Source organism: Suillus paluster (genome assembly GCF_016628075.1).
Source record: "Suillus paluster strain FC165 chromosome Unknown EDB91scaffold_85, whole genome shotgun sequence".
Taxonomy (NCBI): Eukaryota; Fungi; Basidiomycota; class Agaricomycetes; order Boletales; family Suillaceae; genus Suillus; species Suillus paluster.
The window spans coordinates 1-27,188 of NW_024537645.1; the positions used below are offsets into that span (position 1 = coordinate 1).

The 27,188-nt window shown below is 47.7% G+C and overlaps 6 protein-coding genes across 6 annotated transcripts; 2 read left to right on the forward strand and 4 right to left on the reverse strand.

Annotated features, from left to right (window-relative positions):
* Nucleotides 1-3,677: 3,677 nt before the first annotated feature.
* Nucleotides 3,678-5,745, forward strand: EDB91DRAFT_1253413 (WD40-repeat-containing domain protein; the record flags this gene model as incomplete). The annotated part of the gene is made up of 5 exons (XM_041323643.1): nucleotides 3,678-4,715; nucleotides 4,771-4,848; nucleotides 4,897-5,052; nucleotides 5,107-5,328; nucleotides 5,383-5,745. The coding sequence occupies 5 exons, from the start codon at nucleotides 3,678-3,680 to the stop codon at nucleotides 5,743-5,745; spliced, it is 1,857 nt and encodes a 618-aa protein (XP_041172205.1).
* A 1,727-nt stretch (nucleotides 5,746-7,472) lies between these two features.
* EDB91DRAFT_1086050 (uncharacterized protein) lies at nucleotides 7,473-8,203 on the reverse strand (the record flags this gene model as incomplete). The annotated part of the gene is made up of 4 exons (XM_041315982.1): nucleotides 7,473-7,556; nucleotides 7,859-7,873; nucleotides 7,936-7,995; nucleotides 8,042-8,203. The coding sequence occupies 4 exons, from the start codon at nucleotides 8,201-8,203 to the stop codon at nucleotides 7,473-7,475; spliced, it is 321 nt and encodes a 106-aa protein (XP_041172206.1).
* Nucleotides 8,204-9,492: 1,289 nt separating this feature from the next.
* On the reverse strand, nucleotides 9,493-10,686 carry EDB91DRAFT_1161492 (uncharacterized protein). Its single transcript, XM_041319841.1, is given in 11 exon segments — nucleotides 9,493-9,518; nucleotides 9,551-9,553; nucleotides 9,569-9,575; nucleotides 9,587-9,677; nucleotides 9,683-9,733; nucleotides 9,862-9,914; nucleotides 10,151-10,189; nucleotides 10,287-10,333; nucleotides 10,367-10,384; nucleotides 10,433-10,568; nucleotides 10,612-10,686. The coding sequence occupies 7 exon segments, from the start codon at nucleotides 10,625-10,627 to the stop codon at nucleotides 9,683-9,685; spliced, it is 360 nt and encodes a 119-aa protein (XP_041172207.1). The 5' UTR covers nucleotides 10,628-10,686; the 3' UTR covers nucleotides 9,493-9,518; nucleotides 9,551-9,553; nucleotides 9,569-9,575; nucleotides 9,587-9,677.
* A 489-nt stretch (nucleotides 10,687-11,175) lies between these two features.
* EDB91DRAFT_1313711 (uncharacterized protein) lies at nucleotides 11,176-12,092 on the forward strand (the record flags this gene model as incomplete). The annotated part of the gene is made up of 3 exons (XM_041325137.1): nucleotides 11,176-11,344; nucleotides 11,383-11,462; nucleotides 11,494-12,092. 3 exons carry the CDS (start codon nucleotides 11,176-11,178, stop codon nucleotides 11,806-11,808), a joined length of 564 nt encoding a protein of 187 aa, XP_041172208.1. The 3' UTR covers nucleotides 11,809-12,092.
* An 8,187-nt stretch (nucleotides 12,093-20,279) lies between these two features.
* EDB91DRAFT_1060553 (uncharacterized protein) lies at nucleotides 20,280-20,861 on the reverse strand (the record flags this gene model as incomplete). Its single annotated transcript, XM_041314354.1, has 2 exons — nucleotides 20,280-20,446; nucleotides 20,507-20,861. 2 exons carry the CDS (start codon nucleotides 20,859-20,861, stop codon nucleotides 20,280-20,282), a joined length of 522 nt encoding a protein of 173 aa, XP_041172209.1.
* A 4,222-nt stretch (nucleotides 20,862-25,083) lies between these two features.
* Nucleotides 25,084-25,743, reverse strand: EDB91DRAFT_1022394 (uncharacterized protein; the record flags this gene model as incomplete). Its single annotated transcript, XM_041312589.1, has 2 exons — nucleotides 25,084-25,325; nucleotides 25,383-25,743. Coding segments are annotated over 2 exons (603 nt in total), but the record flags the coding sequence as incomplete, so codon positions are not given.
* Nucleotides 25,744-27,188: the final 1,445 nt, after the last annotated feature.

Sequence of the window (27,188 nt, forward strand, 5' to 3'; positions counted from 1 at the left end):
TTGATTCATGTTTATTAATCGGACACCTGGGATGCCTCTAATACATATCCCTAATTATAGCTTTAACATTTTAGAAAGATCCATCAAGGATTGAGTGAATTACAAGCAAAATAACATATATGTGAAAAGTGACAATTGACATCTGTTCACACAAAGTCACATTTATATATCATACAGGTCGAAGATTTCATTAAAAATGTGTAGGATACATGACAGACTACCTAAGGAACCTATACTACATACTGCCCTGAGGGCAGAGTGTTGATGGGGGGGATGTGGTGTAGAAGTGTTTGATTTGGTGGCCCATAGCAAAGTATACACCAACTGATCATTTTCGATGTTTTGAACTTCGGGACATTTAAAGTTTCCCACACTTGATTTCTTATCTATTTCACTTCCCCAGCTCTCTATTCTGGGTGGATCTTTCTGTATTTTTGAGTCCATGATACGGAATATATGTGAAATGTACTCCAGGTGTCTGATTATTAAATTTCGATGAATCAAAAGGTATGGGCCCCTTATCAGTAGAAATAGCAAGTATATACACTAACTCAAAGCCCCGGCCTATTTTGAGCTGATCCTTGAGATAAAATGCATTTATATATGTGCTACTGATGATATATGAGCAGGGGTGATCATGTATGCAAGGGTAAGATACTGAAAAACATCAAAAATGTCGAAAATGTGATTTTACATATTTTGTTCCTGTTGAACGACCCTATAGGTTTCCTATGGTAGCTAGGTGATATATATACTCTGAATATGCATAGGAATAGACTCCCCACCACTCTGAAGGTCCGACCCTACAGGAAATTTTTCACAGGGGGTGAACCACCAGGAGAGGGAGGGTGCACTATGGAACAGGGGATTCTCCTATGGTCCTGGGCTCCTGATACATTGTTCCTGCTGTTTAATAGATGCTGGGGATAATTTTTCCAAGTATATCTATCTAGAAATACATACATGGGAACATATTTTGTATTTTCCTGTATATAAGCTATATCTATTGATGTAGGGCGCTTCAGGGGGTCAAAAAAGTGGGGGAATCTCTTCATATACACTCCCAAATATGTCCTGAATACAATAGAACACTTCCCTATCAAAGGGGCAAAAGTGTGTAAGTGTTCTTTACCCTAGGCTATTTTGAAAGGGCCCTGGAGGAGGAGCAGGCACAGAAATAAACAAAAAAAGCGGACTATTATATTATAATATACATATATATACCAAACTACTACTTATATATGAAGGGAGACCTATTGTGGTGTGGTGGTGAAGCTGCACTGAGGTGGGGAGGGTGTGGGAATAATTGATATTGTGGAGATTCCCAAAATGGGCGATGTTTTTGGTGTTGTGGGGTAATTCCCACACTGTGTGGCTGAAAAATGCGAACATGTGATGTGTGGGAATAATGTGGGGAGCCTGACATAAGGACTCATGTTGGTTCTTTTGATGGAATGATCAGATCTAGATTGCAAAGAAGCAGGGAGAGGGGCAGGATAAATTCAAAGCAGACACAAGAGGGTGATGCAGCCCAGAAAGGGTAGGAACACACTAAATAGTATTGGCTGTTCCATTATCCATCATGGACAGCCCCCAGAATGAGTAGAATCATGCCAAATTGAGTGTCTGGCAAATTATCCATCGTGGGAGCTGTAATGGATAATCTATCAAAGCATCAGTAGTCCGTGACAAGGAAGTATAACGAGTTGTCTCTAATTAGAGTTGGTTATCTATAATAATGACAGTATAGCCTGGTCTGAGACGGGTATATGTTACTGTATTATGTGCACGAACCACGTAGAGCCAGATTGATACACCAGACGCATTACCGTAACGAGCTATGGCTTCTGAATCTTCCGTAACGCCCACCCTCGAGGAACCTTCAATGCCTGTGCAAGCCAAAGGACCAAGTCCGAAACACAGGTTTGAAGGACATCCCGACGATGATTATGAATTCGTCTTCTTGCACGACAATGTCCACATCCTTATTTATTCACACCACGGCACAATGCGGAAGTGGAACTACGAGACAGGACTTCTTGTCGGGGAACCGTGGAAAGGCGAGGGCGGGGGCATACGTGCACTGGTGCTGTCACCAGACGGCAAGACAATTGCGTGCTTGAGGGGCACAAGCATTGAGCAGTGGAACCTCGAGGGAGAGATGATCAAAGGTGATTGGATGAGCTGTAGTGGCGGTGTGGCATCGCTGTCGTGGTCGCCCAGCGGGGACCATCTTGCAACCGGGTCCCGCGATGGAACGATCCTAATTCGAAACTCAGACAGCGAAAAAGTCGAGGTGGGCCCGATAGAGACGAAGCAGAATAGTGTGCATACTCTTGCATATTCGCCTTCGGGCGACAGAATTGCATCAGTCGGATATGGCGAACATATCTGCATCTGGAATAGCAAGACGGGCAAGCTTGTTGTCACCCTCGAATGCGCTTCAGTTGACTCGATGGTGTGGTCGTCGGACAGCAGCAAACTTTATACCGTCTTGCCGGAAGTTACAGTTTCTTCCGACAGCACCTCGGGCACGTTACTCCAATTTTTTTTACCAATATGACTCTTGGTATTCGCCAGTGGTGTATTCCATCGCACTTTCACCCACACACAATGTCCTGGCGTGTGTGGGCTGGGATCTCGCACAGCTATGGAACACTGAGTCTAATAAGCCACTCGACCAACCATTCAATGAGGACAATGGACGCCTTTTCAATGTCTCGTTCTCTCAAGATGGGAGATACCTGGGGTATAGCAGTGGCGACGGAAAAGTCACTCTGTGGCTGGTCAAAGACATAGCTCCTGAGCTTGCCACAGCTACACAGCAGGAAATTCAACCCGAGCCCTCATCTTGTCTTGCCTTGTCAGTACTCTCACGTCTGATTGCGTGTCCTTCGACTTTGCTCACATCATTATCACAGGATCGCAGGTTGATTTTCCGAAGCTATCGGGGGGTGATGGATGGGACTAACTTGAACATGACAACTTTCCATACCTCACTTTCCTAGACGGGTGGTGTATGATACGTAGCCGCACGTCCGTCCGTTGATCACCAGACATACCCACATACTATGTACGTTCGCAGGCTGCGGGTGGATCAATAAGTATCGATTATGCCTCAAGTTCATGAGAGCATCGACTCGAGTCAGAGCTTAGAGCACAGGTAATCGGACATGACGCAGGCTTTGAAGAAAACTAAGAATAGGCGCGAGAAGTTGAAGATCATTGAGTATTTGCGCTTAAACGTGATTCGCCACGCTAGCTTAATCTGTATCAGGTCGATGATCATGAAAAAATGGGGCATCATGGTTCACGACCATCAAACCAGCCGAGATGGGAGAGAAGGCTTGGAAAAGGCTGTACGCTATGCCATCAGGACCTGGTCCCTAGAAATGTATCCATAGGCACTGCCACATAACTGCGAGATATACAACTCTCCCAGCTTGCCCTCAGGTGAGAGACTAGTCGATAATCTGGTAAGGATTGGTGAATCGCTGTCCTAATAATTGATCACGAACCACGTAGTAAGAGCCATCATACAGCTCTCCCAGCTTATCACCACGTGCAATACTAGTAGATAATCTGGTAAGGATTGGTTAATCGCTGTCCATATAATTAATCACGAACCGCGTAGTGAAAACCAGATTGGTTTACCAGACACCTTACAGTAATGAGCTATGGTTGCTGAATCTTTTACAAAGTCGATTGTCGAGGAAGGTTCACCGCCAGCGCAAGCCAGAGTGCCAACACCAAAGCACAGGTTTGAGGATCATGAGTACTCTGTAAGCAGTTTCGTGTTCTTGCACGACAACGTCCATATTGTGACTGGTTCACTGGACGGCACGATGCGGAAGCGGAACTACGAGACGGGACTTGTTGTCGGAGAACCATGGAAAGGAGATGGTGGAAGCATATATTCACTGGCGCTTTCTCCAGACGGGGATACGATTGCTTGCGGGAGGGCAGATGGGAGTCTTCAGCGTTGGACCACCGATGGCAAGATGACGAGAAGTGCTTGGAGGGGTCATAGCAGCGGGGTGCGGTCGCTCTCGTGGTCTCCCAGTGGAAGTTGTATTGCCAGTGGATCTTATGATGGAACAATCCTCATTCGAAACGGAAAAAGCGGAGAAGTCGAGGTTGGTCCAATCAAGACGCAGCAAGAGTGGGTGCTTGATCTTGCATACTCACCTTCGGGCGACAGAATTGCGTCAGGCGGATATAACGAAGCGATTTGTATCTGGGATAGCAAGACCGGCGAGCTCGTTGGGCCCATCAGTGACCCGACCAAGTGGTCGTTTGTGACGTCGTTGGTGTGGTCGTCGGACAGCAGCAAACTCTATTCTGTCTCCGACAACTTTGCACGTGTATTGGACGGCACCTCGGGAAAACTACTACATCGGTTTGAGCACGACAATCTCTTGTATTCCATCGCACTTTCGCCTGGAAACAATGTGCTGGCGTGCGTGGACTACGGAGGAATCGTACGGTTATGGGACACAGAGTCCCATCAGCCATTCGGCGAGCCTTTTGGCCAAGACCATGAAACCCTTCGCTGTGTGTCATTCTCTCGTGACGGGAGATACCTAGCATATGGAGGATATGACAGGAAACTCACGCTATGGATGGTCGAAGACATAGACCCTCAGCTTGCAGTTCAAAAACAAGGGACACATCAGGATACTCAACCCGGGTCCCCAGCGTCATCTTGCCTTGATGTCAGTACTCTCAGGTTTGACTGCCTGCTTCACATTTCTCACAGGACTATCATAGGCTGACGCTACAAACCAATTGGGGAGTGATGGAATCACCGAGGACGTGTACGATGACCCATATGACAACTTTTTCCAGGTAGAATTCATGTTTATCATGTAGTTCACTATCACTGACGATAAATAGTCTATGCAGCCAACTCTTCCATCCACATCGTCTGGCACCCATCTCCCCCACCAGTCCCCAGCTCGCCGTTTGTGGAGCATTATATCTCAACACCGCCCGCTAGGCCACAAGGTCCGGACAGGAGAAGAAGACAAGAAAGGTGAAAAGGATGTTGATGTAGGTCTTTTCTCTGTTCTCGCACACTGTGAACTCAACATGATTGGCCGTCAGTGTTCCGTGAATGCTCAGCCTGGCGCCAGCAAACGAGAAGAATATTCTGCCGATGCGCAGACTCCACCACCCGATGATTCTGTTCCCCCTGCCGGGAACCACACCGAAGAGAACAGAAACCCCTGGAAATGGCCAATACGTGCTCGAAACAATTCCGCTTTCCCCAAGATGGATCCAGCGACAACCGAGGTTGTTGAGGTATATGCCGCGCGCGGGTTCCAAGTAAGTTTCTCCCTCATCTTGTTGACGCATTCTTACCATGTATGAACACAATAGAGATATGTCGCATTCACACGCAAAAAGAAGACAAAGTCACTTGCTGCAATGAGCGGCGCTCCTCTCGCTGCGCCACATGTAACTGGCTTATCACAGGTGGCTCCGCAAGGCAGTTCTGCACAGCCCGATATGTCGTTGCAGCCAATGTCCGAACAGCCAGGGCCATTATCGTACATTATGGTCCGAGATGAGGCTCAATACTTGCCAGCCACTGGAGGTCTGTCACCTCAGGAATCCCCATCCCACTTTGTCACCGCCTACCACACCATCCACAACTCAGATTCACGCTCGAGCATCGAAGGCTCGTGCAACAGGTTCCTGGACAAGATATGTTTTCCCTGTGGACATTACCATGAGGATTAGCTGAGTTTCATGCGTGCTTAGTTTGTATCTTTCTTTCGTTTTCTCTGGGGAACATTGTTTTTATTTCCTCCGCTGGGCGGCGGTGCTGGCAATTGTTTTCCTTATTTACATTCTCCTTCGATGTTTCACTCTGTACTTGTTATACTCAGGTTACATATCTATCTAGCATCGGATGCCTTCTACTGCGGTAATGAATCACAGTTAGCTGAATTGCGAACAGCCAGATGTCTGTCTAGGTACTCGTACGAGGTACCAGTGCTAAAAACGGCGACTCGTGACCTGGAGAAGGCGGGGTGAATAAAGGTCTGATTTCAATGCCTATGTATTACATAGTATCCTAACTAATGGTATGTGTGGTCAAGGACAGTGTGGTGATGACCTAACCATCAAGTCGCCCATAATCCTTCTCAAGGGGCTGATGGCTGAGCAGCAGTCTGCATTTCTAAAGTGCGCGAAGTTGAGGGTGACATAGTGTGACTTCTCCTTGATATCACGGATTCGCACCGGGCAGTCGTCGTGAATGACTACTCAGAAAGTGTGATGCAATCTTCTCCATGTCGTGTTGATACCTGATACCGTGTCAATAGAATACTTGATTGTCAAGATACCATGTTTAGACGGTAGGTGTTAGTCGACAGTGACAACGATCAGGGAAAACCATACAGAACCTTTCTGTCCAATACTATCCTGGTGACGTGGACAGCCGACAATAGAGCTGTGCGATGGCTTTACGAATCCCTCATCAACAGTTGAAAAATAGTACAGAACTTACCAGAAGACAGTACAGGCAGCATCATGACCTAAAAAAAAGTGGTTGGTTAGTCCATTATGCTCATATAAATACCACGGTGTTAGATTACCAGCAACTGTGACGAGGGTTAAGGATAACTTATATTCAGCATGTCAGGAGCCATGGAAAACGACCCGCACCCACTTGCTCGACTGTCAAAGTGTACCATGATGACAGTGCACTGAATTTCCCGCACCTCGTCGATTCTGTCCTTGTTTGATGCTGACAGCTCTATGCATAATTTTTGTAGGTCCACTGGTCATCTTGTGTAGTGTTACCAAGGGCAACCAGTGAATCTACATGCATCTGGAGAACAGACGGACGCAACGGATGCTGACGAGATGCGAGGGAGGAAGGTGAAACTTATGATAGCCTCTAGTAAATTTGCGATTGTTTAGATCCAATGGATTTGCCAAACAACGCAGCACAGCCTCCTCTATCAGCGACCTCGGTCCTAACTCCTTCATCACGTTGACGAAGTTCAAAGCTTGTGTTATCTCTCTGTGATGTTCGCTGTGAGTCCTCCGTGATGGATGTACTATAAGCTTGAACTTGGCAGTCGCTTGTAAACCGAAGTGAATTTTCACGAGCCATCATCCAGTGTCATGTAAGTACAGAATTTCCTCTCTTTTTCATACGCAATGAGTTCAGAGGACCACACTAGTCACGAACATCATGAACACTTAAGCCGCTGACTCAATTGTAAGGATGGAGGCTGGTGCACCGCTTGGGTTCGGGTTCGATGTAGCCACTTAGACAAAGAAATAGATGGCATCGTATGTTTTCAATCTGCATTAAGTTACTGATGAAGTTCCTTTCTCGTTTATTCCAATCTGCACACTGTGCACGCGGTCAGCGAAACCTGCGATAGAACCCTCGTTACGTCATTGCCGATATTGCGGACGGTAAGCACTGGACAGCAGGCTTCTTCATAGGTTCATACCGGCAACTTCAACCTCCCATCAAAATCCTGCCATCTCTCCGTTGGTCGCTTCTCCCATCTGATGTTCGTGTATCTTGACTTTGACCGAATTCAAGATAATCGAGAAAAATCACCGAAAAAATCGAAGAAATTAGAAGTAACGGCGACTGAGGTTAGGAAATCTAGTCATGCTGGAATCTTCTGAAATTACCTTGATTTTGTGAAGGAGGTTTTCCCTGATGTTTCGCACTTCTCGTAACAAGATGGTGATTTAGTACTGGCATAAACCCGGCTGAACATTATTCTACCTATTGGGTGTCTCATCTTCCTTTCTTCACTGCACGTTCGAACAGTCCGTCCGTCACAGCTACTTTCGTCGGACAATACGTATACCCACCTACATACTCGCCGCTGTCCTGATTATCGCTAGCATGTTAACCGAGAACAATGAGCTGCATGATATCCAGAAAGCACTTACGCTGTTATACTGACAGACCAATCGTGTGCCATCGTTCTCCCAACCATCGTAACTGCCGGCCTATCAGTTACTTTGTTTGATGAAGATAGATGTAGTTGCCACGTACGTGCAAAATGTCACGTTGTCGAAGTTTGGGGCGAGGGCTAGCGGCACCCAACCCCCTCTCATATATAGCATGACCTGGACCTGGGCACACTGCACATGAATCCGCATTGGCACCGGCGAGGAAGCTGAGCAGCGCAAAGATTATGGAGCGGGACGTAAACATGATGGTGCTTGTTAAAGGGAATGAGGCAAAGCCATAATAGTAGTAGCAGGCAGGTGTTTTATACGCTGGAACTTCCAGGTAAGGCATTCGCTCGCTTTGCTGGCAGCTGCTTAGATGCCATACTTCAGCCGAAATACGACCGCGGGGTGACCCGTACCATACCGTCTTGTTGCGCTTGGATTCCAGCCCGGGGGTCAATACTATAAACTAGTGATGTTCCGGCCCAAACGGCACACCATTTCATCAGCGAGCCCCTCATCCCGATCCTCCTAAGTCTTCTTTCTCAAGTCCGTGTCGTTGGCCTCGTTCAAGTTGTCAGCAGCCTCGAAATTCCAGTCCATCCGCGTTGTAATAGCAAGCCGCCGGCTTCGTGACCTGGGCCTCGGCTCGGCTCGGAGGCCTGGCTTGGGCTGGCCCGGGGCTTGAAGCTGGGCCGGAACATCACTAGTGCGAGATGTCCGAAGCCACGCTACCATGCCTGTTTATTTGGCATCTTTCCTTCATTTTGAAGCTTCGGTTTCTTTTTCTTCTGCTGGATATCACATTATATACACTCCTGTGTATCCAGCGTCGTAACTACATTCTGTCCCGGTGTTACTAATACCCAAGTTCACCTATCATCAGCTTGAGAAGTACGAAGTGGTTGTTTGGATCTAAAGGATTTGTCAAACAATGCTGCACAGCCTCGCATTCATATGACTATTGCCTCGCTCCTTTCATGTTTCCCTCACAAAGTTGTGTCCGCAGTTCACGACCATGCTTTGATAACGCCTCGTTCCTGGGTAAATATTTGACTTCATTGCTTCCCTGGGTGTACATCAGTCCGTTACATACACGTCCCCTAGACCTGATCCGTCTCAATCACCGATGATGAACTTCCACCGCTCGATCAACGACATTAGACTCTGGACAGGACAGGCATTGGGGCACTGAGATGCGGGAGTTGGAGTCAAATTGGAGTCGCGGGTAAATGTGGGGCGGGCTCCAGGAGTCCAAGGCCTTCTTCTGAATCTCCATCCTGTTCTGCACGCAGGATGATCTTGGTACTGCAAGAGTATATTCTGGGTCAGGTAAAGATGTTGGGGCTGGGGCTGGAAGTGCATTGGTTGTCGCAGGAGCTGGAACGCTGCGATCCCAGCAGAAATATCACATTATCGCTCGCGCCGGGCTGTGCACATGAGCACGTGCGAGATGATATGGATGGGTAGAATGAAGAAGATAAGATAAAAACCAATTGGGAGACATTGCAGAAGGGCCGGGTATGAGCAGAGCTTGACTTCATACGTAGCGACAAAGCCCTCGTGATCAGACGAGTGCAGGTGATAGTGATAGTAATGTATTGATAAAAACAGTTCCTGGACCAATTTGCACTAAGGAAAGTCAAACTTCACTCACTGCCCTCCCCCAACCGAATACTGCTCGCCACGCTTCTCGACGTCTATGTTGGGAACAAAGTGAATAGAACACGCCAAAACGAGGCTAGCATTGAAGAATTACCATCGACATCAGAGGAGCCCTCGGCAACAAGATCTAGACGCATATCTAGTTAGACAGGGTGCAGAGAGCACGAGAAAGCTGGAACATACATGCGAACGGCTTCATGGCACGCTTCTCGACTCCTATGTTGCAAACCAGGTGAATAGAACATTCGACAATACAGCCAGCGCTAGAGAATTACCTTCGGCATCAGGGGAGCCCTCAGCGACGAGATCTATGCCACGAGTATTTCATTAGACAGGGCACAGGTATTACAGATACATTGATACATACATGCGAACGGCTTCATGGCACGCTTCTCGACGTCTATGTTGTGGAACAAAGTGAATAGAACGCGCGAAAACGAGGCTAGCACTGAAGAACTACCTTCGACATCAGGGGAGCCCTCGGCAACGAGATCTAGTATCTGGTTAGACAGGGTAGTGATGCTACAAGCGCGTCGGGACATACATGCAAACGGCTTCATGGCACGCTTGTCAACAACGGGTGCTACCGCCGTCACCTGTACCAAAGCGATGGCAGCAAAAATAAAAGACAAAACAAGCTTCATGGTGGCTAGATGTAAGAGTGGACGATGAATTGTCACTTGGGGTGTTGAGTGTAAAATCGATGCAGGGAGTGGGGCCTTTATACCTTTGGAGAGCTCGATTATCAGACCCATTTCACAGACTCACTCGCAGAGACCTTCGTATCGTATCGTATCGTATCGTATCGTGTCGTTTTGCGCATCACGTAGATAGGCAAAGTATTCTTTCGTTCGCGACCTGCGTTTTCGATGCGCTACGACGAGACGAAGAAGTATGCCGTTCGGGCATAAACAGAAGGAGTTGCGTAGCGGGGTTTGTGATGAGAATACCCAGAAGGTATTCTTTCTTATCATCAGGCAAAGTATTCTTCCGTTCACAACCTACTTGTGCGACGTGTCATAACGAGGTGTGGAAGTCTGCCATTAGGCTTAGATAGATGGAAGGAAGTGTGTGGTAGGGGTCATAGTGAGAGTCGAGCTGTGACTCGGAGGCTCCATTTAACAGCTATCTCGTTCGATCAAAAAGAACCAGACAAGGACATATCATTGCGGAGATTTTAGTATGCACGGGCCATACTTGGCCTCACTGGATATGTTCTCGATATATGAAATCAACCGTCATATAGACAGAAAATATCTTGAGCCCTGAATAAAGATAAATACTTACGAGTTGTCAACTCGGAGTGCTCCGCTCATGCATAGGCTTTGCGCCCTAGGGTATTCGAGCCAAGCAACATCTAGCAAATTGCCAGTAGGTGGGTATTTTGCCGCTGACAGGCAAAAAGATATTCAATGACTACTTTTCAGGTATACCACGCACCTTCATGGCTTTATATTCGCCTCTCCGAACACACGATCTCGAGCATCAACTTGAAGACTCTGAAGACGCCTTTCTCCTCCCCAGCAAAGACTTCACCTTTGACCACCGCACCGCAGATCCCCCATTTGAATGGCCCGCTTGAACTGCATTGGGACTCTCCGGCTTCGCAGTTATTTGCGCATGCTCGGTGTATTCACCTCTGCCAGTGTCTCCGGGCTGCGTGATGCCCATGAGTTGCGCCAGCCTAACCAGTTTCCAGGTCTCGAATTCAGCGACGATCCCCGGGAAAAGCAAAAGGGTACGTACATTCAGTCATCATGGACACTGTGTGGCCAGCACCAGGGATGTACTTCCCAAGCGCCATCGTACGGGCGAACAAAGCCTCACCTGACCAAATGTATACTTCAGGCTCACACGTGAAGCAACTTGGCCATTTATGTGTTCCAGGACTCGATGTTCTACCAGTGGCAATTTGGCCCTTCCAAATTCACCTCTTGTTACATTGACAGCGTCGTCCCCACTCTCGAAGATGGTCTTGTGGCAAACAAGACCTATACCTCGTCTGGCACCCTCACTGAAATCCAGATTTGGAATGTTACCACTCCTGTTGAGGGCACGACGAGCCTCAGCTGGAACACACGACCCCAACGAATTGCACTGATGGGCACCATCACATTCCTTCCTGAGAAAGAGAAGATCGAACAACTACATTTTGAAGATGGCTCGGCAGTCGCAGCTGCCAACGCGGTTGTCGTGTGGTAAGAAAGCGCCGGTTAGCATCGAGGTTGCCTGCGATGGTTGGTTGTAAACTTGAATTTGAGTAAATATTCTCAACTCCTCCGTTGGGTGAGTACGGCTGTACATAGTATTACAGGTCGAGGTGGCAGACTTATCCATGTTATAGCTTTCGACCTGATGGAGATAGGATAGATTAAGTATTCAGTAGAAAAGACACGAATTGCAATGATGAACATTGAACGTACATTTGCGCCAATTGCAAGTTTCTGTATGACTAATCAACTTCACGGTCTCTGAAGTGAACCCACCAAGGCGCCCCAAAGTGAAGCTAGCAGCACCGAACGACGACCACTTCTCGAATCTGTCGCATCCCTCTCTCTGCACGCCGACCCTCTCTGCACGTGCCAAAAAGCACCGTGCACCCTAGCAACTATCCACCTGCAGCATCCATCCGCCACTACATGCTGTGTCCACGTTGGTACTCTAGTTGCCCACAGCACCCAACTACATCTGTCAATATGCACCCTTCCGTGGACCGGTGCCCAACTACTCCGTCCTTTGCCCTCGTATGCTGCCCTCGTATCATCACGTACCAGCAATGTGTAGCAATATTTATGAATTTTATCTGTTTTCAACAATACCTAAATAAGGAATCAGGAACAACGTTGATGCCCCGGTTGAAGACTTCTACACAAGAAGAACATTCCAATCAAGACATACATCTTGATAATCCTAGGCAGTACGCGGAAGAGGAAGTGATACATCACGCCTCTGGACCAAAGGCGCGGGTATATTACAGGTGAGTTCTAACCGATAGTACCACCTCAGTCTGTCCCGACAACCCAGAGTTCTGTTTCAACTCCCCTTGTTTACGGTATATGCGCAATGCGCATGCTAGCCGGTGATTCGGACAACGAGCAGCAGCAGAAGACGTTCCTTTGGCAGGAGATCGCCTAGAAGGCTGGTCAGTGGTCATCTTCCGATAAGAATATTCTATTCGAGCTCACCTTCTCCTATTGGGTTCAAGAGGTACGCGGATAGCGTAGGGCATAACAACTTTGGCTCCGTATTTTTTCCGGGCGGCAGAACTGTGAGTAGATCTTTCGACATTTCTAACGATTAATGACGAGGTATTAATAATGCTCATCCCACCCAATATCCTCGATAATATTAATATCAACCTCATATACGGCAAGTTGGAGTTTGACAACGATGTTGACTTACGAGAATCCAGAGAAATAGCTTCTGGAATTTACAGCATAACTGCCGACTGCCATACAATTCGTGGCTTTCTGAGGTACAGGAACTAAATTCTACAGTGTCCCTCTGTCATGCCATATTGTATAATGCGAGAACTACAGGAGGATGATACCGTCATACTCAACCGCTGAACCATACAGGCTACTCCTTAGCAGATTATCCTACCCATTCACACGAAGGGTGAGCATTTCCGTCCCTTGAGCAGTAAATCATCCCCTCTGAGTTCTATCATCTGCCAGGGACAACCACTGGCAGTTATGGCGCAACCGGTTGGCAGATCGGCACAATCGAAGGTCCGGCAGTTCAGTTCAACCAAGCATAAGTCATACAGACGATTTCCGTCTTTGGCTCGCTGCAGGTAGGATAGATGGCAAGCGATATCCTGACCTTGACGAAAGATTCATCCCCCAGGCCCCCCAAATTCGATCCGGTCGGAAATCACCCCTACAGCTTGCTTCCCGCCTATCCTTATCAGAAGAAAAGACATTATTGTTTTCCTAGAAGACTGCAGGAAATGAAGCCGGCGGCGACAAGTGACACGCACCATAAAGCAAGCGGTTTCACGTGGAGTGGCACATTATTTGTCGCCCTTGACAGCAACGGCTCAAGCTATGGCTTGTAATATTAGCGGTGTCTGGTAAATTGCGACTTGTCACACCTATCTTCTGCAGCATACGCATAAGTGACTCGAACCTTCCTCAGAACACATTCAGCGACAGACTCAATACTTCACAGCCTCAAACGTCGATCCTCGGAAATACTGTGCGTATTCGGGCCTAGTGTTTTCGCATCTTTTTGAGCATCCTCACCGTACCGGGCGTGCACAAATGATTTTTGGGCTGATCCGCACCAGATGCCTCTTCATGCATGGAAGGCATTGGGGTGACAAGGCGGAGGAGGTGGGTGTATTCTGATCCAACATCGGTTGACAGTGTGAGTAATTTGTGGGGTCGGTAGTGCGCTTATTTGTTTTTAGGAGATGGCATTGGCATGCTTCATTGTAGCATGACTCGCAATGACAAGATCATAATGCTACACAACTCGATCGGAACCGGGTGGATGATTCACTATGATTCATCACGCAATGAAGAGGATCATCCTCAGTAGACATCGTAGTTTACGATTGTCGGACCAGCCGAATGCCGTGCTTATCACCACGTGAACCTGTCGATCAAGGATCAGTACTCAGCAACGCCTCATGGGATTAAGTCATACATCCCACATCTAAAACCTCCCCAAATAGCCAGCTTTCCACTAGGCGTCGAGAGGCCAGCAGACATTGAACCTGGTAAGAACGGGTGAACTGTTGCCCCTAGCCTTGACTAATCATCAACCACATAGAGCAAGATTGACACACCAGACACCGCCTGACCGTAACGAACTATGGCCTCGGGATCTTCTATAAAGCCGACCCTTAAGGAAGGTTCACCGCCAGCGCAATCCAAAACACGAAATCAAATCCGAAGCACATATTTGAGGGAAATCAGGAGACTGTTGGGTATTTCGTCTTCTTGCACGACAACGTCCACATCGTGTGTGGTTCGCGGGATGGCGTGATGCGGAAGTGGAGCTACGACACGGGACTTCTTGTCGGAGAATCGTGGAAAGGCGAGGGCGGCATGATAGATCGCCTGGTGCTTTCACCGGCCGGGAAGACAATGGCGTGCGCGAGGATGGACGGAAGCGTTCAGCTGTGGAACACCGAGGGAAAGATGATCAAGCACGTCTGGATGGGAGATTCGGTCGCTGTTGTGGTCGCCCTATGGAGGTCATATAGCCAGCGGGTTCGGCGATGGAACAATCTTAATTCGAGAAGCAGAAAGCGGAAAAATCCAAGCGAGCCCGATCGAGACGAAGCAGGGCGCATTGTATACTCTTGCATATTCACCTTCTGGCGACAGAATTGCATCGGGCAACAAGACAATTTGCATTTGGGACACGAAGACCGGTAAGCTTCTTCTTGGCCCCATCACAGACCTGGGGTACACTCGGGAGTTCTGTATTTCGTCAGTGGTGTGGTCCCCAGACATTAGCAAAATCCATGCCACCTCCGACGAAGCTGCACGTATTTTCGACAGCGCCTCAAGCGAGCTCCTCCATCATTTGGATCATCTAGTTGACAACTATGAATACACACTGGATGCCGTGGCACTTTCACCTACACGCAATGTCGCGGCGTGCGTGGGCGCTGTTGTACAGCTATGAGACACAGAGTCTCGTGAGTCACTGCTCGACCAGCTGCCGTTCATTGAAGATCTCGGATACCTTTTCTGTGTGTCGTTCTCCCCAGGCGAGAGATACCTGGACGTATAGCGGAGACCTTGGGGAAATCACTCTATGGGTGGTCGAAGAGCTCGCAGCAGCACCCATAGCACTTCAATAAGGTAACAGACGAGCTACACAGCCTGAGCAGGAAACTCAAACCGAGTCCCCATCATCTTCTTGCCTCGACGTCAGTACTCTCGGTCAGATTTCCTGTCTCGAGCCGTCAGTGTTGAATACTGCCCGGTGCTAGCAAACTAGTATATTTTGTGAAGGCGAGCAACGAGAAGGTGAGCTTTAGTTGCACCTTGTACACATTTTGTTCTCATCAGACATAGGAATCACGGAAATTTATCGCAATGACGCAGGTAAAAAGTCATTGGCAGAGACGAGGAGTTATTCTATAGTACTTAATGGAAAGACTCACTAGCAGGCTGACTGACTTTACGGTTGTTGCATGGGATGTAGAGACTGGCGCCGTCCTCACACAAAATTCGACTCATAGCGTTGAATCCTGGTACACATAATTACTGCGTGTGGGTGAACGCAGATTTGCAGAGTCCAGACTGACACAGTACTGTTGAGCGTTGCTTTAGCAGCAGAACGTCTAAAATTAGCCTCCAGTTACGGCGCTCACCGGTGCACCTTCGGAAATTGCAACCTCGTCAATGCTAATTCCAGACATGCTCGATGAATCCACATACCTGCTTGCAGGTACGACAAGCTTACATTTGATTCCTGGTGTAGGTTTCCAGGGTCTGACATTCATGGGCCGTGAGGGCATCGATACCAAGTTCACAACATCCTCACCGAAACTCGGTTACTTATTCGGAATCGCAATGTCAACGTTGTAGAAATTCCTCCAAACTGTAAGTTGTCAAGACTGTCGTCCCTTAACCGTTACGCCAAAAGGCAGTGATAATGAAAGCTCATGCTTCATTATCTCGGACAGTATTTATGCTGATTATGGGAACTCAGGTAAGCCACCGGGCTTACACAAACATGTTCAATTTCCAATCATTGATGAAGCCCCATGCGCTGGATCGTCAACGATGGACTCCAAGACTGACATTGGGGCGCTGAGATGCAGGCAACGTGAGGTAGGCCGTCCTCGTTCGGCACGGAGCATTATCTTGATACTGCAGGAGCATGTTCTAGGTCAGTATAGATCTTGGTTCTGGGGTGGGAAATTCATTGGCTGGAACGTGAAGCACAACACATTTGCAGCTTGCGGATCGCGTGCCGTGGAGATGGATAGAGCGGAGTGGGTGTGTACATAGCGAAATGAGGTGTGTGTTTTCATTATTAGACTTATATTTCTATGAAAATCCCCTTCTATCTCTCGCGCCCTCGTTTCATCCACGTGGCACATGATTTAAACTCGTCACCAATTCCCTTCGCCCCCAGCAGCAACCTTACGTCTCGCTCGTGCTGGGCTGGGCGTTCGTAAAGACAGGGTGGAGACCGGACCCACTGAGCAGCTGCGTTTGTGTGGCATGCCAGTTCTGTAAGTGGTGATACTGTCTATGTGGCGCACGAAGTAAGTTCCAACGTTGCTATCTTAACGTTTGTTCTTTATAATTGATGGCCAGACGGCTGAACATACACGAATGCTGTTTGGGCTGGTCCGCGCCGGGTGCCTCTTGAGGCGTGGAAGGCATCGGGTATGACACGGCGGGCATGAACAGCAACGTAGGCACAGAAGCAAACCAAGAATAGGCACGAGAAACTATTCTGACCATTGAAGGTTACCGCGTCTACCTTGAGTATATGCGTCATTAGTCTCCAGTAGCTGCCAGTGACCTAATCCACACATGACAGTCGACATCTCGGTAATGTGTCTTGACATGATCACAATGCTATGCAATGATTGGTTTTTCTTTTGAAAAAACAATCGGATGATTCACTATGATTCGCGTGGACATCCGAGTCATGGTTTGTGAATGTCGCGCCAGTTGACATGCTGTACTTCTCACCACATGAAATTGTCCATCACGGACCAGCACCGCCTCGTGTAATCGAGTCATACATCTCACACATAAAAGACTTGCTTGCTTAGCCAGCTTGCCACAAGGTGAGACACCAGCAGACATTGGACCTGGTGAGAACTGGTGAACTGTTTCCCCCATGACTGATCAAGAACCACGTATAGCTAGATCGATACACCAGACGCCTCACCCTAACGTCCATGGCTTCTGAATCTTCTACAAAGCTCACCCTCAAGGAAACTTCAACGCCGCCTGTGCAAGCCAAAGGACCAAGTCCGAAACACAGGTTCGAGGGACGTCCCGGGGCTGAACATGAATTCATCTTCTTGCACGACAACGTCCACATCCTTATTGAATCAGACGACGGCATGATGCGGAAGTGGAACTGCGACACAGGACTTCTCGTCGGAGAACCGTGGAAAGTTGGTAGTGGAGGCATATATGCACTGGCGCTGTCACCAGACGGGAAGACAATTGCGATGTGCTTGAGTGGCGGAAGCATTGAGCTGTGGACTCCCGAAGGAGAGATGATCAAAGGCGATTGGATGAGTTATAGTGGTGGTGTGGCGTCGCTGTCATGGTCGCCCAGCGGGAACCATCTTGCAACCGGGTCCGACGATGGAAAAATCCTAATTCAAGACGCGGACAGCGAAAAAGTCAAGGTGGGCCCGATCGAGACGAAGCACGGCAGAGTGACTATTCTTGCATATTCGCCTTCGGGTGATAGAATTGCATCAGCCGGATGCGACAATACTGTCTGCATCTGGGATAGCAAGACTGGCAACCTTGTTGTCGGCCCCTTCGAAGACTTCGATGTGTCTTCAGTGGTGTGGTCGTCAGACAGCAGCAAACTTTATATTGTCTTCTCGGAAGTTACAATTGGTTTGGACAGCACCTCGGGCGCAACACTCGATTGGTTTTACCAATATGACTCTTGGTATCCGCCGGTGGTGTATTCCATCGCACTTTCACCCACACACAATGTCCTGGCGTGTGTGGGCTGGGATCTGGCACAGCTGTGGAACACCGAGTCTAATCAGCCACTCGGCGAACCCTTGGATGAGGATGGCGAACGCCTTTTAGGTGTCTCGTTCTCTCGAGATGGGAGATACCTGGCGTGTAACAGCGAGCACGGGAAAGTCGCACTCTGGCTGGTCAAAGACATAGCTCCTGAGCTTGCAGCAACTACACAGCAGGAAACTCAACCCGAGTCCCCATCATTGTCTTCGACGTCAGTGTTCTCACGTCTGTCTTCACCTTTGCTCACACCATTATTGCAGGTTGATGTTCTGAATAGGGCTGGTCACCATGACAGTGTGCGTTTACCACCGTACAAATTACGGCGACCTTGCGGGTACTGCCCGCACCGTAGCGTATGGCATGATCGGGGAGGGATGGACACTGACTTGAACTTGGCGAATCCCGGTTGAATCGTATGCGTGCTTAGTTTCTGCATGTGCTCTTCTGAACTTTGTCTTTTTATTGTTCCTTTTTAACATTTAAATTTCTAGTAGTGCTTTTGTCGTTCTCGTATGTTTGACCTTCACTTGTTGATTGTTAACTATCTAATTACCAGTTATTTTACATCCACCTTCTACTAGTCAGCACTCAGTAATACCTAGCCTTTAGAAGCACAGCGGCAACTGCTTGGATCCAAGGGATTCTTCTGTGATCACATAGGTATCTGGGGACATTACTGATTGACTAAGCCAAACAACAAGCTGGAATGTCCTTGTTGCGGTATTGGTTTCCATGCATTCCTCGAAACCCACGAAACATATTTGAGGTCCAGTCCGCGAAAGTGGGAGTCTCAGAGATAGAACAATTGCAACGATATCGGTATAATAACGATGATCACTGATCAGCACGCCGTCTGCTGCGAGGGCAACTCCCATACCTCAATATCACTAGATTCAGGTGCTGAATGACACGTAGGATAATGATGCGATTGCTGTGTGGCTGTCTGTACAAAGTGGCATATGTAGCGAATTTGCGATTGTAAGGGTCATGATCAAGGTTGTGAGACATACATGTACTTTTGCAGGTTGTAGGTAGGTTAACGAGTAGCAAATATGCTTCATGAGGTGAGCATCGAATCGAGTTGGCATAAATATTGGCGTGTGAGTTATATCAAAGTAAGTCAACGTGACATGACCGGAGTCCCCCGATATGTCGAACGTTATGCCTGTGGATAATGGACACATCGGGGTTATCGATATTTAGGAGAGGTTTACATGTTGTACTAAATGTGAAGAAAATATTTGGAGTTTGAACCGACATAAAAATGGGTATATAACTTCAAATTTAGTCAGTGTTGTATGCGAAATCCAAAATATGAAATATCCGCAGCTATTTTTCCACTGACTATATGTCAACACAAATAAGAAGTATAATCAGATTTTCAGTGTCTGCTTGAATTTTAAATTTAATTATCATGTAAAACTTCAGACGAAACTTGAAGTTTAATCTCCTTGCCACTGTTTTAAGTTTTGTCCGACAATTAGATGTCATCAAGATTTTGAAGTTTACGCCAGCGATAAGATGTGATGACTGAAACTTGAAGTTTCGTCCTTCGACAGAATGAATCGCCCGATCGTCGCCCGCTCATCACCCGCAGCATGCAGCACAAAATGGCGATCATCTATGATAAGTTGACCCCTGAGATCAATCTATTACTCAATTGTAGCCTGGTCGTGTCCTGACAACTAACATATGTAAGGACGGAATCAATGCAAATAGGAGTGTAGCACGTTCTCATAATCATACTATAATACATATGCGATACAACAGCACAACTATGACTTGGTCCAAACTAGATAATCTTGTCAGTATCAATGAGGCAGTTTGGTTAATAACTCTTACCAGGTGCTCTAGTCATGAAATCATAACACTGCCACTGAAACATTTTGCATCATCTTGGTTGTGCCAGGGTTAAATTTGAGGGAGCGCTTCCACTGTGTGGAGGTCATTGGACCATTGGCGTCATCAGGTGCACGAAAGTCGCTCACAAGAAACTCCTTCTCTGATATTGCCAAGACGGGTTTGGAACCAATCTTCGCAACGAGCAGACCAAAAACCGACGTTCAAGCCCGATGCATTCCAAGCATGCGGCCGAGGCCACCAGGATGATACTACTACATCCGTGCCCTGAGCTAGAAAGCGTGAGTATTAATATTGCTACGATTGATCAATCTGTGTAAAGGAAAGCTTACCCTGGTGCACGTAGTATGTCCCGCACATAAAATCGATTTCTTCTTCCGACAACCCATCGTCGTAGTAAGTCTGATCATTGCTGCACAATAGGAGACCAAATGGAACAGCTTCGGGTGAGATACCATCAAGGACAGATGGGAGATGGTCAAAACCGAGGCTGTGCAAAGCCAACCACCATATGAGTCCCCCATGCAGAAAAGCAGCCCTTGCTCGGGGCCGGTTCATAAAGTCGTGACGTAGCTGCTCATATACAATGTAATCCGTGTATATTGCGCGGAAGGGGAATTGTCGGTGTCCCAAGGTGTAGGTATGAAGCTCAGTAGGGGGGTGCCGCAAGTTGGGCACGACAGTCATACGCTGCAGGGTCCTAAATGCTATACCTCTTTGAAGGAGAGCAAGCGCGATCTCCTGCATGTTTGAACCCCAGTTACGTCACAGGCACATCACCGCAGTAACGGGGTCGGGAACAGCTAATGTCCAGACAACATGATTTGGGGATTGGCGGGGCTCAATTATAAAGAACCAATGTTGCGATAGCTGGGCATAAGAAACTCGGATATGCACATGCGAGATTTGTAGAGACAGATTGGGTCCTAAATCCCAAACATCAGGCAGTATTAGGCTGCCTGAGTCAGACTGCTTGAAGTTTACCAAAAGCGCAATGAAGTTCGTAATGCTTTGGCGTTGTGGCTCTGCAATCGAACCTGTTTCAGCTGTCGAATCGCCAACTAGCTTCCGAGTATGTTCCCATTGCATCTTCCTAGTCCATTCTTGCATCCGTGTCGATACGTTCAGAGGAGGCAAGACAGCTGCCATGGTTCAATATCCAAAATGGTAATGTAAGACAGGGATGAGTCCTTCAATACTCATGTGTCTCGATGCAAGCAAAACCTCGTTGCCGAAGTATTTGTATATGTCCTGCGAGAAACTGGAAGGAGTAGGAGGTGGAAGTACAGGGGGAGCGACTATAGGAAGTGGAGGCATGATGTCGTCATTATCTTCCCGATCATCACCGTCAGGGATGCTAGTTGGGTTGAGGGCATGACATAAGTCCCACTGGTTAGAAAAGGGATCAAAGATTCTAGTTTCCTTGTTGTAGTTTCCCCAGATTTCCTCTACACAAGCCTTTGTGACGGGGTGGCGCAACAGGAATCCATCCTCATCCTCATCATCGTCATGGGGTCACCATTTGAACACCTGAATTGTGCTAGACCTCCCAGGCATGTGATGATTCATTGCCAAACGCTCACGACCTAGACGTGCCTGCCATTGAGAGGGTGATTCCTTCGTCTCCTTCTCCTTGTTCTGCGTGGCCCAGTGGGCAAAGAACACCTTGAAATCTTCACCATGCTTCTGACTGCTATTTTTTGGGGGGAGCGGAAAATGGGAGAGGTCGGGCTGCGATTGAACAATGGACATTGGTGCCAGATCGTCCGACTGAGTGCCCCACGTATCGTTCGACTGAATGCCCCATGGATCGTTCGATTGAGTTCCCCATGGATCATCATTAGACGGATTATCATCGTGCCTAACTCCCCAAGTATTATCGTCCTGAGTGCCCCATCCTGACTGGATGCCCCACTGAGTCTGAGTTGCTGCAGCGATATCTGTTGTTGAAGGCAGGTATTTTTTCCAGGCCTTATCGTGTACCATATTAGAAGGCCAATACACCCAGATTGGGATTTTGAAGCTTTCAAACATGGTCACATCTCCGTCCCAACCCAGACCGTGGGCACCGTTGATAATCATGCCAGTGCGTGGTACAGCATCTGTGAGATCCCTGACGAATGTGCGGGAGAGTTTGACCACCCATGCAGATGGTATGGGACATTGAGGGTCTTTGGTCAATAGAGAGGTCCAGTCTGAGGGACCATCATGGGGTCTATATCGATGAGCCATGATGAAGTATGTGCAGAGAGTTGCGATACCTGAAAATACCGATAAGCCTCAATGCGTCACAACAGAACGAACTCCATACCTATGAACGCGTCGTGTGATCTCAGAGCGACCTTCTTTGCGAGCTTCACATCGACATGAGACCTCAAGTACCCATAATCTCTCGGAGCTCGTGGGGGTTGGCTGTACCAAGGAAAATGCATGTTCGTTGCTAGACGTCCCTGACACAAAGCTAACTTCTGCTCCAGAGCCTGCCATGCTTCTCGGACGTCCTTGTGTAAGATATAGCGATGATCGGGTGTCGCCTCAATGGGCACAGAGAAATAGGAATAATTGAGGCACCCGAAGATGGCACCATCAAACACAGGGTTTTGGGGGATGATAGGATACCATGGGCGCATTTCGTATGCCCACTGGGTCATTAAGGCATCTCGGATGTTGTCGGAAGAACCATCAGACTCTAACACTGGGTTCCAGGGTCGAGGGATGGGAGGAATAACAGTAGGAAGCGAGGATGCATTGAAGGAAGTGAAAATTGCCCCTTCGTTTACGAAGACGCGGAGGTTAGGAGCCATGAGCAGCACGGCAGGTGGCGGATGAGAGCAGACCGAGCGTTGTGCAGGCAAGAAGAGCAAACGAACAACAGTAGAAACCGTTGTATGCAGCAGGCAGGAGGAGTATATGAACAACAGTATAAACCGTTGTACGCAGCAGGCAAGACAGATAGATAGTATGCGCGAAGCAATTAGTAGACAGGTAGAAAGAGGAACAACAGTAGAAACTGTTGTATGTGACGTAGGGGGTAGAAAAGGGAAAGCAAGTCTGTGGTATGCGGGGTTTAAATTAGAGGCCTGACTTCGGGCCACAAACCCATCAATGGACTTAGTGGAATCGCAGAGATTGTGGAACACCAGAAATAACATAATCATAATAATATAATCATAATGGCAGAGTAAATTTCGATTGTCTGCTCTCTGGTCTCTGAGGGTTGTGCAGAGAGAAAATGCGGGGGTACAAATAAATATTAAATGCTAAGACATAAATTTGAAACCAAAAAAAAACAAGGCTCCTCATAACAATGGAAGAGGAAGAGATCATTTGCATGCTAGTGGAAATCAGCAGCTGGGTGATCAAAACCGAAAGCAACTCTTAGTATCATAAGAATAAGAAAATCAACAATAGGATTACCTGCGGTGGGCGCTAATCCTCATCAGAGCGGGGTAGGCGACTTTGAGTTATTGAATGGAAAGGAAGCAAGACAACGACACGACATGACAGTACATACTATCATGACGAAGGCCGGTAAATGGAGGAAGGACACGACAGTACATACCGTTGTGCCAGGAGAAGAGAGGTGATAAAGTATATGGGCCATAGCGCATGGGAAATGAAAACTTGGTCGATTCGGAGGGTTGGAATTTGCACGTGACTTTATTTGCAGGTGTTTATACTTTCCGACGAATTGATTCTAAGTCCCCTCAAGCTTATTCTATCCTAATCCTGTATACTTAATATGTATACTTTCTTATACTTCAATTTCTACTTGGCGCGATGGTCTGTACTGTTGTGTCTGCTGGACTTTGACTGGGTTCATTGTCCGGACCGACTCCTTCCTCTGACTTTCCTTCCTCTGACTTTGATCGATCCCTAACGCACCCTTATCCTCTCCTCCTCTGACACGACGGTCTGTACTGTTGTGTCTGCTGGACTTCGACTGGGTTCATCGTCCTGACCGACTCCTTCATCCAACTTTCCTTCATCCGACTTTCCTTCATCCGACTTCGATCAATCCCTAACACGCCCTTATCCTCTCCTCCTCTGACACGACGGTCTGTACTGTCGTGTCTTCTGGAATTCGACTGGGTTCATCGTCCTGACCGACTCCTTCATCCGACTTCGATCAATCCCTAACGCACCCTTATCCTCTCCTCCTCTGACACGATGGTCTGTACTGTCGTGTCTTCTGGAATTCAATTGGGTTCATCGTCCTGACCGACTCCTTCATCTGACTTTGATTGATCCCTAACATGTCCTTATCCTCTCTTCCTCTGACACGACAGTCTGTACTGTTGTGTCTGCTGGACTTCGACTGGGTTCATTGTCCGGACTGACTCCTTCCTCCGACTTTCCTTCCTCCGACTTCGATCGATCCCTAATGCGCGCTTATCCTCTCCTCCTCTGGCACGATGGTCTGTACTGTCGTGTCTGCTGGACTTCGACTGGGTTCATCGTACTGGACTCCTGATATGGCAGTATGTGCTGCCGTATCGTCCTTTCATCGTCGCCTGACTCCTCCGTCTGACTTCAATCGATCCCTAATGCAAATTTGAGGGATGAGTTTTGAGACACAGACTGGTATGTACTTGCATTAATTCCATCGCCATCCTGACTTCAATCTCGCACAGTGCTGACATCTACCCACTCGGCGAGCCACGCCTTTGGCGCTCGTGCTGCACATTCAATATCTCCAGGAGTACAAAATGATGCCCTACACTACCGCAACTCTCATCCACTTAAATCTTCCATCCGAGATTGATAACCTCTCAACTTGATGCTTGGTCAAACCTGCAAGCCATTCCTCATTATACAATGCTTTAGGCAACCCATCCCCTTCTTTTCTGGATGTTGTTGGATTCCCGGCTGAGCGTATCCGTTTCATCGGCTTTGAACCTTGGGGGGCGAAGATATCATCATCCATGATCCTTTGGTGATCAATAATATCCAATTCCCATTCGATCGCACGGCGCCAAGTCATGTTCTTGACACGAAGAACCATTTCAATATCATTTTCCACGTCGCTCTCCTCTGAACTCATGCTGTCTTCTCCCAACGTCCCAACTAGTTGCTGAAGCCACTGCCAGGCTGGGAGGTCTTCCTCATTCTCATCAGTCTTGTACTTAACAAGATGGTCAAGAACCTTGACTCTGTGAAGATATTTCTGAGAAGGTGTCAGTACCAGATTAGCAGGAGTTCATGAACATACATTTTTCCGACGTGTTGTTTGACGAGTCGCTTTCAATGTCTTGTCTTTCTTAGAGATCAGCCTCTGCTCCACCTCTGCAAGAGTCTCCAATCCACCCTTTGCGGTAACCTTGGGTTGTGTAGCTGTCCACACCGTATGCAGGCGTTTGTAACAATCTTGAAGAACTTCCCTCATATACGCCTCTGACCTTCGGAATGGCCAGCTCTCTTGGTCACCCCTTCTCCGCAATTCTTCAAGCAGCAAGCCAATGACTTTATTATTCCAGGGGCTTTTGGACCCACATTTGAGATCAAAGGCGAGATCTTTGTAATCGGGACCTGGGCCGTCTTCGTATTCATACGAGTAGACATCCTCACGACTAGCTGCCTGATGGAGTATGAAATCAGTGTCTTGAGAAATGTTGAAAACATCTTTGAAGAGACACCGCACTTCACCCTATACATCACTGTAAGTCGCAGCTTCCATACCACCTTTTGACTTGCCAAAAAGAAGTCTCTTTCATAGCTTTTCTCGGCCACCTTCTCTTGCTGGAGTTCTTTTTCCTCCGTCTTTCTCCGCCGGGGACTGTGCTTCTTGATAACTGGAAATTCTTTGTCGATTAGAACACGTCTCAGTGCGGCTTCTACACCTCTTGCAATTGCGTCTTCCATCGTGGTAGCAAAAGGTGTGTCGTGTTGTAGATGTGGTGGTGCGTCTTGTTCGGACGAGTGTTCTGGAGGTACTTCCTCTTCGTCCACCTACTATCATGTAAGTTTAAATCACAGTCCACAGCATCAGATGCTTACCTTTGCTACTAGTGATACAAGGCGAACCCTGTGCAATATTCCGCAAGTTTTCTTTATCCTCTTAATCGCATTAAGGCATGAGGTACCTGATCGTGGTTTTGCGGATGGAGACAATGGTTGTCCCACATCTCTTGGCATATTGGGGTTATTATCCATTTCTGTGACCTCGTCTTGAAACCTGTGACACCTGGAAAATCTCCATTCCATCTTGGCCAGCTCGCTCTCTTTTTCTGCCTGGTGAGTATTTCAGTATATTTTCCATTTCTTTAGAAACATGTTCTCGCCTTCAACTTGAGCACCTCTTGCTGTAACCTCTGGTCCATCTCAGCAAATGTTGCATTCTCGCGCTCTTGAGACTGTTTATTGTTATCAACTGTTTTCCTATCAAATCATTCACGTCACCTCTTCATTTGTCTTTCTCTTCAACTCTTCCTCGCGTTGGATCAGTTTTTCATTCAGCTCTGCTTCTTGCCATGCCCGTTCTTGTGCCAAGTAGTCGCAAGCGTCCTCTTGGATTTTCTGCATAGTGGCCTTTATTGCCTCATGATTACCCTGGCCGAGTGCTTTGCGAATTTCTTTAATATGTTCTTCAAGTTGCTGCTGCTGGACACAGGTCCTCTGTCATGGTCATAAGTGTACATCTGGTGGTCACACACTGCAGAAGGAATTACTCTGATTTTGTCATGGGCCTTTGCTAGTTGCTGTTTCATGTCGTTTATGTTGCGCACATGTTCTACTTGTTGATTTTCCACCTCCTACAGCGCCCACAGGTCAGATATTGGTGATGTCCAGTGAGATACTACGGACTGTTCTCATATTGTTGATCAGTTCCTTTTGACTGTACACGGTGGTGCGTAATGTCTCTGAGTAGTCAACTTCTTTGATGCAACGCTTGTCAGGTAGTACCTGGATAAAAGTAAGTCCAACATTAACATTCATTCATGTAACCTAGACATACCGGATTGGTGACTCGCTTTTCCCTCTTGTCGAGCGGAGCTGTTGGGGGCTGGCCTGTGA